The 14375-nt window shown below is 40.8% G+C and overlaps 1 protein-coding gene across 3 annotated transcripts in view; it reads right to left on the reverse strand.

Moving 5' to 3' along the window:
• The window catches only part of tut4 (terminal uridylyl transferase 4), a 128765-nt gene that overhangs the window by 43806 nt on the left and 70584 nt on the right, over positions 1-14375 (reverse strand). For all 3 annotated transcript variants that reach the window (XM_061780354.1, XM_061780353.1, XM_061780355.1), the window contains 6 exons: positions 7140-7253; positions 6091-6168; positions 5836-6013; positions 5697-5744; positions 5381-5463; positions 5155-5270 (listed from right to left, as the gene is read on the reverse strand). In XM_061780354.1, coding sequence (XP_061636338.1) covers positions 5155-5270; positions 5381-5463; positions 5697-5744; positions 5836-6013; positions 6091-6168; positions 7140-7253 — 617 coding nt within the window. The remainder of the gene's footprint in view (positions 1-5154; positions 5271-5380; positions 5464-5696; positions 5745-5835; positions 6014-6090; positions 6169-7139; positions 7254-14375) is intronic.

A 14375-nucleotide genomic window follows, 5' to 3' on the forward strand; every position in this document is an offset into this window, starting at 1 on the left:
ACAGGAAAAAAAAAAAAAAAAAAAACCTATTCAAATGGGCTGCTATATTGAGACATGCTGTCACGTCTCAACCGGAGGGATGGTGGCACAGATAGATTGACACTTTACAGCCCTAAAAAATAGCAGAAAGAAACACGTGGGTTCATTTAACACACTGTAAGAGTCATTTCAGCTGAGTACTCAAATAGGGAAGGTGAGCAAAAGTCTGATAACGGAGCGGGAGCAGATGTGTAGATTCTGAAAACGCTTGCTGGTCAGTGAAGAAAAAAGACACCAACCCTTTTAGTGAGAACTCAGCAGAAAGGCACACCCACGTTGGTTATGAGATTCGATAAGTTGTTACGTAGCAACTTTGGCTACTAAGATGTTGGTTTTGTTTTTGTGGTACATGGGACGTCCCACCCTCAATGATAAAACCCATTTTTTAGATAGAAAATCACCTACCAACTGGACCAATATGACAAACCCAATAATAATAAAAAAACATTTTTGAATCATTAACTCGTATCAAAAGGAGTACAGCTGATGATCAAAATTGTGGGCATGGCCTCCAAATGCGGCAAAACGGTTTAATATTTTGTGCCCCCAAAATCAAGCTGCTTTAATCATAATTCCATATGCGGCTCTCACCAATGATGCTCAAGAGAATGGGCAGAATTGGGGATTTAGATATGACTGGTATGCAACTATAGGTTTTGAATGGAAACACCTTATTGGTGAAACAGGTTATGATTGGTCCAGTTGGTCAAAAAGAACAGCAAAAGAACAAAGAAAGAAGTTTAACATAAGCAAAACGGCCCATAGTTTAATATTGAAATACAAATCAAGTCACCCAATGTGTTTGATAGTGAGCTTGTGGGCCTATTCTGGTGGAAAAGATCCCCACTTCCAAGTAGTATTGTGTTATAGGAACCGTGTTAAACCAAAAATGCCAAAACTTCAAAGAAAGGTAGACAAATTTTAATGGTTAACAACATAACTACTGATGATTGGTTCCTTGTTGTCACAGGAGTTTCAGGACAAAATAACAATTGGTTACTATTGATGGAACAAGCAGCAAATGTAGCGAGAAAAGATTGTGTTGTTTGCATGGGTCCCAGGCCTTTGTTGCGCATAGTTCCGGCATAATTATCACAAGATTGTATTATTCCATTTGCACACTGATTGAGGAGCATCTGCAACATTTGCACAACCATTGTCCCAGATTATCGCACTACTCGTCACCTTAAACCGCATACACTCCTTGAAGTCTCAGCGCCCTTTGCACAATGATCTTTGCACCGGACTATTGCGATATTAGTCATTCAAACTGCTGCTAGAGGACTGCATCTTTTTGCACAATTATTTTTTGTCAATGTCTTTATGTCTCCAAAGTGTTCTGTAAATTGACTGTCTGTTGTACTAGAGCGGCTCCAACTACCGGAGAAAAATTCCTTGTGTGTTTTGGACATACTTGACAAAAAAGAGATTTATCCTGGCAGAGGCAAAATTATCCAACATAAAACATACATGGTGTTCCTCGTGGGGTTCCTAATCAATACAAATTAGCTGACCAAGTTGCAGGAGGATTTGAATACTTCATATGCTGTTGGTGTACGATTAATAAAAATGTTGATGGGATAAACTATATCCACTTCAATGTACAGAGATTAGGAAACTGGACTCAGAGTGGGTTGGAAGCTGTGCACGAGCAGCTCAAGGACGTTCCAAAGACCGCATAGCTGTCGACATGCTCCTCGCAAGAGAGGGAGGTGTTTGCGGTATGTTTGGAGAACAAACAATACTGCTTCAGATGGCAGCTTGACCAGAGCCATCGATGGTCTACGGACCCTCAATCAACACTCCTTGTGAAACAGCTGAATGGACGTTTTTGGTAAATATAAAACCCTAATTTCACCAATATTGATATCAATTGCTGTTTTTGCAGCCATTCTGACATTGTGTGGATGTTGTTGTATCCCATGCATTCGGGCATTAATCAGTAAATTAATCACCACAGCCATAACCCACATGGAACCGTATGGAGCAGATTTATCCTTTATTGGAGGTTGATAATAATGACGATGATGATGATGATGTTGTTTTACCTGATTTGTTTCCTGATCCAGGTGATTACGATGTTTAAACTACAACATTCATGTATGACAAGTTTAAGTGTAAATGTATTTGTTTCATAAAAATGATTCTACAATTAAAAATCGAAATGAAGTGACTGTAAGATGATATGAGAATTTGTGCAAATACATGATAAACAGGAGGGAAATGTTAAATATATTCTAGAAGTTATCATTTATTTGCTTAGCTTGCATTAGTATTATGGACGATTTTAGATGTCTCGCCTTCGAAAAGATGACTCAGCATCATCCGATGGAAGGGCGCCTGGACCAAGGACGTGATCGGATGTGGTCGGGTCGGGACAAGTGTTGGTCCAATATTTTGTGTTGTGTCTTATTGCTTAGAATACTATGTCTGGGAAAAACCCTCTTATTATCAAATATTATGTGTCGAGTCTTATTGTTTAGAATACTATGTCTGGGAAAAACCCTCTTATTATCAAATATTTTGTGTTGTGTCTTATTGCTTAGAACATTATGATTTGTAAATCCCTCCTATTTCAAATAAATGCAGGAGCGAGGGGGGGGATTGTTTAGAGCGTGTTGAGAGGCTGTGATCTGAACAATCTCCCATACGCCCTCCTCATGAGAAAAAGAAACCAGCGTCTTCATTCCTTTTGTGTCTATTTTTTCTAATGTTGGGTAAGATAAATCCAACAGATTCCCAACCAAGTATTGAAGATTAACATATTGTTTTGAAAGTACCATATTTTGACTGATTTAATGTGCCCTAATTTCTCTCTTTTATCCTACAACAAATGAGAAGTAAATGGTGATTTCTTCACAGTATTCAAATTTTCAAAATTCCTGATTTTGTGGGTTTTATAAAATGGAAAGCCAGATTATGTATAAAAAAAAAAAAAAAAAAAAACAAGTAAATACTTTAAATTAAATTGTGGGCCCTGGATCTATAATCTCTGAAAGTTAAACTTTTTGAATGGAATTATGGAAATAAACTTTTCTATGATATTCAAAGTTTTTGGAAAGTGTCTATATATATATATATATATATATATATATATATATATATATATATATATATAGAGCATGTTCCAGATACTTGTGTTTTGTATTCCTCAGAGTTAACACTGTCACCATGCCACTCTCTCTGCCAGCGCTGCGCTCTATGGCACAATAGATATAACCATCATGACATGGCCGCCACATAAATCCCGCACGTGACAAGGTATGCACGGGAGGCACGTTTAGTCATATTGTATATCTGTGACCCTGAAATAACAGACTTTGTCAACGGCATTTTAAGTGACAAATGGAAACTATTTTGGGACACATTGTTTAGTCACGACGGTCCGTTGTCTCTGGGTCCGTTTTATCGAGGTTCCACGTTAAGTGATTTGTTGATACAGTATATTTGTCACATGGGTCTCTGGCTGGAACCGCGTTTTCGCAGAGTGTAAACAACTTCGAACAACAAAATAACAGGACCATTAATATGTTTAGAGATCAATATTTGTAATCTAAGATGACCTTTATTCGACCCACAATGGTGAAATTTCCATTGATTCAACAGCAATTGTGGATATCAGAAATATGTCATATAAATAGCATGCAAGAGAAGACATACAAGTAGTATAAGAAACCAAAACTATCCAATTAAACCTATCACAAATGTTATTTGTTTGTTTGCAAAATAGAGTGCTGACTTTTAATTTTTATGTTTGAGAGCTGATTTTTCTGATTTAACAGACTTGTTTTTTTTTTTAATTAAAAAAAGTCTATCAAATCAGATTGATCATATCTCAAACATCCAAATTAAAACTCAGCACTATTTTGCAAAAAAAAAAAAAAACATTGCAGATAAATTGAATTGGATAGTTTATGTGTAGATAATAGTTTTGGTTTCTATTTTGGGCAATGTACTTTTTGTACACATCTCTTGCATGCTATCTATATTACATATTTATATTTCCTATATCCACGATTGCTGCTGAAACAATGCAAATGTCCCCAATTGTGGGACTATAAAATTTTATCTTAAAAATATTTATTAACAATAACAACATACTTGGCGGCATGATAAGCACATCTGCCTCACAATTCTGAGGACCCGGGTTGAAATCCGGCCTCGCCTCTGTGCTGTTTGCATGTTCTCCCCGTGCCTGCGTGGGTTTTCTCCGGGTACTCCGGTTTCCTCCCACATCCCCAACACATACATGGTCGGTTAATTGAAGACTCTAAATTGCCCATAGATGTGAATGTGAGCGCGAATGGTTATTTGTTTATATATGCTCTGCGATTGGCTCCCGACCAGTTCAGGGTATACCCCACCTCTCGCCCCAAAGTCAGCTGGGATGGGCTCCAGCACAACCGCGACCCTAGTGAGGAGAAGGGGTACAGGAGATGAATGAATGAATAATATACTTTCAACCTGCCCACATTCTGAAGTGACGTGTGCAATGATGTCCTAATTAATTTCCGGTACAAACGCGGCGTCCTGTGTGGACGTCTATTATTTTATATGTATATCTCTAAGCACGTATTCATTGGCCTGTTATTTTGTTGTTCAAAGTTGGTAACGCTCTGTGAAAACACAGTTCTAACAAGACCTATGTGACAAGTGTACTGTCTCACCAAATCACTTATTCCAATGTTTTGTGACTGCATATAACGATAGCTTAGCAATTAGCATGGGTTTGACATCGTCTATGCCTATCCACTCCTCGTCCTCCCTCCATGACGCTTGTAAGAAGCGTGGAAAGAAGTGTAGATTATTCGATACAATGGAGGCGATGATGACTTACAACAAGTTGACCCCGGACGCAAAGAGAACTTTTGCTTCATAAAAAAGTGTGCACCAAGCAGCTGTCCAATGTGGACACGCTGGATTTTTTTTTCCCATTATCCGCAACAATCAGTGATACGGCCATAAAGAGTCAATGCTTCCGTAAGAAAATATGGACGTTCTGTAACATTTGGCAGTGCTGGTATTTTAGTCCGTTCCTCTCCTTCAGCGAACAGAAGTTACAGCATTAAGTTTTGGTTAGTCAGTGAGTGAGAGATTTCATATTCAAAGTCCAACCTGCGTCGCTTGGGACAGTCCTTCATATAATGTCCAATCTTTCCACAGATCCTACAGCACCTGTCATTTGGTGCCAACTCGCCGTCTGTTAGAACCTTTGCGTCAAAGAAGTAGTCCTGCAGCAGGGAGAATGAAACATTTCAAATGGTTTCTTTGCATACTGAGCTACTACTAGCAGTAGAATCTGTGCGCTTCATCCACTTCAAACTGTTGAGTTTGCCCGTACCACTTCAGTACCAGGGACCGGATAGAAGGGAGTTCCAAACAGCTTTCGCCCATTTATGAAAGCCTTCATGATAAAGTTTGTCACTGTAAGAGTAAAGAATATAAGTTTCAAGGGAGGGCAATAAATAGGTATTTAGGTTCTGCAATTATATTCTAAAAGGCAACCACTTCCAGTAGCAGTCAATCACCCTAAATATTTTTGGGACTTATCAGCAGCAAATTACTAACTAACCTGCTATACTGTAATAACAAAACAGCAGTTCAAGTCATTTTAATGAACCAATCTTGAATGTTTTGTTAGGAGGAAAAATACGTACTTTTGCGAGAAACTCCAGCACCAAGATTATGATTCAAATCAAAAGGATCTGAGAGGGGTGAAAACAAGTAGGTGGAATCAGGTTGCAATACAGTTTGAAGCATGTGAAATTAGCGAAACAAGCATTTTCATGAGAACACCTTCAATAGCAATGCATTTGCTCGTCCACTGTTTTTCAAAGGTGGTGAGGCGTTTCTTTTGGCGGATGGTGATGACGTGCTCTTTGAAGTCAAACTCTTCGGTGTAGAAGCGCAGGAGGCCTAACCATAGCTCACCCACAGATTCTGTGTTGAGTTCCAGCACTGACATATGCAGGCGCTGTGTGGACAGAAGTAACAAATGCCACATAACATTTAACAAAAAATGTTTTAGGTACAACAAAAATTTGGTCTCACCAAATCTTCAAGGTCATCAAAGAAGAAGGCATTCCAACCATCTACTATTTTCTGGGGAATACTTGTTCCATCAAAGATCTGAGATATCAAAAATGAAAATGAAAAATTATGAACATAATGCTAAATCATCTTCAGCTGAAAGCGAGAAGAAAAAAACCCTTTGGAATTTCTTCAATTTCTGCATGAACTGGTCACAAAATGTTCTGTATGTCCACAGAATATTTTGCCCGTAGTGCTGTGGAACATCCAAGTGATCTTTAGTAAACTTCAAACATGCAGCAATGCTTTTTTTAGACAGCAACGGCTTCCTCCTTCATGTTCTCCCATGAACCCCATTCTTGTTTATTGTTTTACGTATGGTAATTTGTCAACATGTTGGTATGTGCAAGTGATTTCTGTAAATGTTCAGCTGACACTCCAGGTATTTGTTTTTACTTTTTACCTCATTGAGCATTCTGTGCTGTGCTCTTGCAGTCATCTTTACAGGAAAGCCACTCATTGGAAGAGAAGCAACAGTACTGATCTTTCTTCTTCATTTCTTGACAACTTGTCTAACCTTTGTGTAATGAACATCAAGACTTTCAGAGATACTTTTGTAACCTTTTCCAGCTTTACACAAGTCGAAAATTCTTAATCAAGGCATGGTCCACATGAGGCAATGCTTCTGGACACTTCTAAACTGGTGTGTTATGTAGTGGCCAGAGCAGCTTTAAGCCACACCTCCAATCTCATCTCCTTGATTGGACTGCAGGTTGGCTCACATCTGACAGATTAGCTCTGGGGGAATCCGTAGTTTAAGGGGTCACTTTCGGTTTCCTCCCTGTCCTGTGGTGAATGTACATGTTATTTTCAATTAAAAAATGAAAACATAATTGTTTTTGTGGTATTAGTTTAAGCAAACTTTGTTTATTCTTGTGATTTAGAATAAGATCAGACCACATTTTATGACCAATTTATGTAGAAATTTAAGAACCCCCCCCCCCCCCCAAAAAGAAATTTCCTCCCACTGTTAGTGCCCTCTACATTCAGTTGGTATTGGTAATTATTACTTCCTGCAGGACTGGGATGACTGGAGGCTGCCTCTGCTGCAGAAAGTAAATCACCATCAGGATGTATGCGTAAGATGAGAGACTTCCTCTGGATGCATCGCCAATGTCACAGCGCTGTGAGCACAAAAGGCAACACATTTGTAACACAAGACTGGCCTGTTGTCATTTGAAATATTTAATACAAATACACAGCTGGCTAGATGAAGAAGGGCAGATCTACGTAGATGATGTAGGTTTATTAAATGGATTTAACTAATGGAGTTAATTAGTAATAAATTGTTCTAGTTACTTTTACACAATGATCATTCAGGAGAGCTACACAGGATCAGTAATATTTATCATTTAAAATTTGCATAGATCAATATGCTTGTTTTTCACATAACACAAACATCCTATGTCCAAATTTTATCAATTTTTTTTTTTCTTTTTGACAAATCGATACTATTTGCCAATCCCCACAATGGTCTGTTATTTATTCATTGTGCTTTTTCCAATAACCGGAAAAAACAGTGTTACGGCCGTTACGAGTCAAGATTCAGTGATTTGCGTAACAAAATATAGACGTTCCGTAACTTTTGACAGCTCTGCAATTATGAATACAAAACAGAAAATAAGACCTTTCACTTAATAACGTACGACAAATTGGTTTCTTTTTTATATAATCAACAGTTTTTATTTCTAAAATTCATTGTGCATAAAAGGTATTTTCTTTAAAGCATTAACAGCCTTTGCGCATCTTCACTTAAGCAGCCAGCATTTTGTGACACTAATACATTTTGTTCACGGCTGTGCATTTATGAGCTTAGACCAGTTGAGTAGGACAAAGACAAATATTCTTTCAACTAAGTTTTAGAAGTGTTCAATTTGTTCAAACAAAAATCAAGTAACATTTCCTTCATCTCGCTTCACTAAATCCCTCCTCTGTTTGGGCACGTGATAATCCACTTTAGTCTTGTCTTTCAAAGATGGGTGCCCGAGTGTAAACAGTAAGTATAAGGTCTTGTAATAATCCTTTTATCATGTCTGAAAAGTTTTTGTCACACTAAATTGGCCAGACACATATTATTGGCCGACCCTTTTTCATGTGGTATATGCGAGCTACAGTGCAGCCTGTTTTGACAAAGGCTAACCGGCATCCCGTACCGGTCATGCATGCAGCTGAGAGCAGGAGCTGGGCCCACCACCAGTTCAATTGGCAGGAAAGTTACGAGCGCACCGCGGGGGGGACAACAATTTTTCTTCTTCCACCTCTTTTGTTTTTATTTTTCTGCATAATTTTTCTTCTTGCACAAACCTGCTTCGTTTTCATCCTGAGATGCGTGGAGAAAAGACCATCCAAAGAGACCAACGAACCTACGGTCGTGAGTAACACAACATTGCGTTGCCAGGATGTACAATATTAGAACTTATTAATTTTGGGGCAATTACTAGCTTCACACAAAATCCCAATTTTGCTCTCGCTTTGACTCAACGCAATAAACACTCACATTTTCAACATCTTCTATTTCCCTTTTCCTATGCCTATTTTTCTTTCTTTCATTCTTTCTTTCTTCAATCTTTCTTTTATTTATGTGTGAGCCGCACTCCGTTACCAGAGACACAGCATTGTGAGCGCTTGTAAACTTGAGAAAGATTAGCCTCTCAGTAAAACTAGTGAATTTGTTGCATTGTAAATGTTATTTGGATATCCGTTGTTTTGTGTCTTGCATTTGTCGTGCGGTGGGGTGGGAAGTCACTGCTCAAAGTTAAATACGAGAATTCTCTATTGTATCTAAGTCGAGCTCCGGTCTCGAGTGTTAACTCTTTTGTGTGTGAAAACGCGTGGCATCTATGACTGACGCCATTCTTCCTTTGTGTATTGGAATCACAAGATTCGCCCCGTGGTGGCTTGCTTAAGACTTAAAGGCTTCCGTAGTTCGCCATCTTTGTTAGGGGAAGATTTGCGACGTCATCGTGAGGTCGCCACTCTGGGTTGCTTCTTCGTGCGTACGACGTTTTCTGGATTTGAGCATACGCCATGTTTCAGTAGGAAATCCACGCAAGTCTTTCTACATGAGGCTCAAGGTGTTTGGTTTGTGTAGAAAACTAGCAGTGGTTCCTCAAGCATGTGACAACATTTTACTAAAAATCAGACGGGTAAGCAAGGTCACCTGCAAAATGTGCAAGTCTAACCTGAAATATAGGAAAAGCGTGTGCCGTGTGTGCTAATGCAAGCTGACGAGCTGATGTAATTCCTCACCACCAAATGCCACCCTGCGACAGTAAAAGGACAGACAATATACTGTAGCATCTGTTTCCAGAATGACATGGAGGCAAGCCATGGTCGATTGATAACCTCTATTGTCAAAATGAACAGTTAATGTGTCAAAGAAACCATTCAACCGCCATCTCCTCAACTCTTGCTTCGCATGTACAGTGCCCTGCAAAGGTATTAAAATGGCAAGGTCAATTTCTCTGTTTTTGTTGTATACTGAAGACATTTGGGTTAAAAATCAAAAAATGAATATGAGACAGAAGTTCAGGATTCCAGCTTTTATTTCATGGTCTTTAAAATGCAGCCCTATGGGGGGCACAAGCCAGTCCAAACTGTAGGCCGGTCCCAAGCCTGGATAAATGCAGAGGGTTGCGTCAGGAAGGGCATCCGGCTTAAAACTTTGGCAAACAAATATGAGCGTTCATCCAAAGAATTCCATACCGGATCGGTCGTGGCCCGGGTTAACGATGTCCGCCACCGGCGCCGTTAGAAATTCAGCTACTGTGGGTCGAAGTCAAAGAAGAAGAAGAGGTGGAAAGCGGGTTCTTTGGCAGAAAGAGAAGAGGAAAGCACAGAGCCTAGAACTGAATGTGGGGACTTTGAATGTTGGGACTATGACAGGAAAATCTCGGGAGTTGGTTGACATGATGATTAGGAGAAAGGTTGATATATTGTGTGTCCAAGAGACCAGGTGGAAAGGCAGTAAGGCTAGAAGTTTAGGGGCAGGGTTTAAATTATTTTACCATGGTGTAGATGGGAAGAGAAATGGAGTCAGGGTTATTTTAAAAGAAGATTTGGCTAAGAATGTCTTAGAGGTGAAAAGAATATCAGATCGAGTGATGAGGTGGAAACTTGAAATTGAGGGTGTTACGTATAATGTGATTAGTGGCTATGACCCACAGGTAGGATGTGACCGAGAGGTGTAAGAGAAATTCTGGAAGGAGCTAGACGAAGTAGTTCTGAGCATCCCAGACAGAGAGAGTCGTAATTGGTGCAGATTGTAATGGACATGTTGGGGAAGGAAACAGGGGTGATTGGTAAGTACGGCATCCAGGAAAGGGACTTGGAGGGACAGATGGTGGTAGACTTTGCAACAAGGATGCAAATGACTGTAGTGAACACTTTTTTCCAGAAGAGGCAGGAACATAGGGTGACCGACAAGAGCGGAGGTAGAAGCACGCAGGTGGATTACATCTTGTGCAGACGATGTAATCTGAAGGAGGTTACCGACTGTAAGGTTGTGGTAGGGGAGAGTGTGGCTAGACAGCATAGGATGGTGGTGTCAAAGATGACTCTGGTGGTGGGGAGGAAGATTAGGAAGACAAAGGCAGAGAAGAGAACCATGTGGTGGAAGCTGAGATAGGACGAGTGTTGTGCAGCTTTTCAGGAAGAGGTGAGACAGGCTCTTGGTGGACGGGAGGAGCTTCCAGAAGACTGGACCACTGCAGCCAAGGTGATCAGAGAGGGAGGCAGGAGAGTACTTGGTGTATCTTCTGGCAGGAAGGGAGAGAAGGAGACTTGGTGGTGGAACCTCACAGTGCAGGAAATCATACAAGGAAAAAGGTTAGCTAAGAAGAAGTGGGACACTGAGAGGACCGAGGAGAGGCGAAAGGAATACATTGAGATGCGACACGGGGGAAAGTTAGAGGTGGCAAAAGCCAAACAAGAGGCATATGTTGACATGTATGGCAGGTTGGACACTAAAGAACGAGAAAAGGATCTATACAGGCTGGCCAGACAGAGGGATAGAGATGGGAAGGATGTGCTGAAGGGTAGGGTGATTAAGGATAGAGATGTAAATATGTTGACTGGTGCCAGCAGTGTGCTAGCGAGATGGAAAGAATACTTCGAGGAGTTGATAAATGAGGAAAATGAGAGAGAAGGGAGAGTAGAAGAGGCAAGGGTGGTGGACCAGGAAGTGGCAATGATTAGTAAGGGGGAAGTTAGAAAGGCATAAAAGAGGATGAAAAATCGAAAGTCAGTTGGTCCTGATGACATTCCTGTGGAGGTATGGAAGCATCTCGGAGAGGTGGCTGTGGCGTTTTTGACCAGCTTGTTCAATAGAATTCTTGCGTGAGAAGATGCCTGAGGAATAGAGGAAAAGTGTGCTGGTGCCCATTTTTAAGAACAAGGGTGATGTGCAGAGCTGTGGGAACTATAGAGGAATAAAGTTGATGAGCCACACAATAAAGTTATGGGAAAGAGTAGTGGAGGCTAGACTCAGGACAGAAGTGAGTATTTGCGAGCAACAGTATGGTTTTATGCCAAGAAAGAGTATCACAGACGCATTATTTGCCTTGAGGATGTTGATGGAAAAGTACAGAGAAGGTCAGAAGGAGCTACATTGTGTCTTTGTAGATCTAGAGAAAGCCTATGACAGAGTACCCAGAGAGGAACTGTGGTACTATATGCAGAAGTCTGGCGTGGCAGAGAAGTATGTTAGAATAATACAGGACATGTACGAGGGCAGCAGAACAGCGGTGAAGTGTGCTGTAGGTGTGACAGACGAATTTAAAGTGGAGGTGGGACTGCATCAGGGATCAGCCCTGAGCCCCTTCCTGTTTGCAGTGGTGATGGATAGGCTGACAGATGAGGTTAGACTGGAATCCCTGTGGACCATGATGTTTGCAGATGACATTGTGATCTGCAGTGAAAGCAGGGAGCAGGTGGAGGAACAGTTAGAAAGATGGAGGCATGCACTGGAGAGCAGAGGAATAAAGATTAGCCGACGTAAGACAGAATATATGTGCATGAATGAGACGGGTGGTGGGGGAAGAGTGAGGCTACAGGGAGAAGAGATAGCAAGGGTAGAGGACTTTAAATACTTGGGGTCAACAGTCCAGAGCAATGGTGAGTGTGGTCAGGAAGTGAAGAAACGGGTCCAAGCAGGTTGAAACGGGTGGAGGAAGGTGTCAGGTGTGTTATGTGACAGAAGAGTCTCTGCTAGGATGAAGGGCAAAGTTTATAAAACAGTGGTGAGGCCAGCCATGATGCACGGATTAGAGACAGTGGCACTGAAGAGACAACAAGAAGCAGAGCTGGAGGTGGCGGAAATGAAGATGTTGAGGTTCGCTCTCGGAGAGACCAGGTTGGATAAAATTAGAAATGAGCTCATAAGAGGGACAGCCGAGGTTCGATGTTTTGGAGACAAAGTTAGAGAGAGCAGACTTCGATGGTTTGGACACGTCCAGAGGAGAAATAGTGAGTATATTGGTAGAAGGCGGATGAGAATGGAGCTGCCAGGCAAGAGAGCGAGAGGAAGACCAAAGAGAAGGTTGATGGATGTCGTGAGGGAAGACATGATGGCAGTTGGTGTTCGAGAGGAGGATGCAGGAGGTAGGCTTACATGGAAAAGGATGACGCGCTGTGGCGACCCCTAAAGGGACAAGCCGAAAGGTAAAGAAGATTTCATGGTCTTTAAATCTAGATGTGTTAAACAACTCAGGACCCACCAAATTTTGTTTGAACCCACCCACTTTTCAAGTGAGCAAAAGTATTGGAACACGACTGATGGGTGCTTCTAGTTGCTCAGGTGTTGCCTTTTAGATTGATTGCTTAAACATTACATAGTGGTTGATTTGGGCTTTTGCTGTTAAGCAAACATGAAGACCAGAGCTGTGTATTGAAGAAAAGCAAACCAGTTTGAAGCTGAGAGAAGAGGGAAAATCGATCAGAGTTATGGCAAAAACATTGGGCATAGCCAATACAACAATTTGGAATGCCCTGAAAAAGAAATAAACTACTGGTGTAGTGAGCAACAGACATCGAAAAGAAACATTTGGAAACCTGTCAAGAAACACCCAAAGACAACAGTCAGTGACATCAACCTCCACAGGGCAGGTGTGAAGGTATCACAATCCCCTGTTCGAAGACGACTGAGAGAAGAAATATACAGGCCATACTACAAGATACAAACCACTCATCAGCAAAAAGAATCAGAAGGCCAGATTGAATGTTTTTGCTAAAAAGTACAGAGATGAGCCATAAAGGTTTTAGAACAAAGTTTTATGTAGTGATGAGACCAAGATTAACCTCTACCAAAGTGATGGAAAGGCCAAAGTATGGAGAAAGAAAGGATCTGCTTTTGATCCAAAACAAACAAGCTCATCTGAGAAGCATGGTGGAGGTTATGTCATGGCTTGGGCTTGCACGGCTCCTTCTGGAACAGGCTCACTAGTCTTTATTGATGATGTAACTCATGATGGTAGCAGGAGAATGAATTCTACATGAATTCTGAAGTCTACAAAACCATTTTGTCTGGCAATTTACAGAAAAATGCATCTAAACTAATCGGGAGAAGCGTAATCATGCAACAAGACAAACACACTGCCAACACAACAAAGGACTTCATCAGGTGGAAAAAGTGTAAGGTCTAAGACTGGCTAAGTCAATCATTGGACCTTAACCCAATAGAGCATGCATTTTACCTCCTGAAGAGGAGACTGAAGGGAGAACCACCCCAGAAATAAATGAGAACTGAAAGAGGCTACAATAAAGGCCTGGAAAAGCATTTCAAATGAAGAATGCAACAGTCTGGTGAAGTCAATGGGTCGCAGGCTTGACACAGTTTTTGCATGTAAGGGTTATGCCACCAAATATTAAATGTTATTCACTTTAATTTAATAATGTCTGTTCCAATACTTTTCCTCACTTGAAAAGTGGGTGGCTTCAAACAAAAGGTAGTCTGTCCTGAGTTGTTTACACAGCTAGATGTAAACACCATGAAATAAAAGCTGGAATTCTTAACTTGTGTCCCATATCCACCTTTTGATGTGAAACCCAAATGTCTTCAGTATACAACAAAAACAAAGTAATTGACCTTGCCATTCCAATACTTTTGGAGGGGATTGCAGGTCTCAGTCTTTGCACATTTCCAGCAACTATCTTCAAACATGCATAATGTACTTAAACATATCTCTGAATTTACTTTACAGGGTCTTTATTGATCCTGCCATAGGTGAAGGGCTTATTGTGCTTTACAG

This window comes from Phyllopteryx taeniolatus, chromosome 7 (assembly GCF_024500385.1).
Source record: "Phyllopteryx taeniolatus isolate TA_2022b chromosome 7, UOR_Ptae_1.2, whole genome shotgun sequence".
Lineage (NCBI taxonomy): Eukaryota > Metazoa > Chordata > Actinopteri > Syngnathiformes > Syngnathidae > Phyllopteryx > Phyllopteryx taeniolatus.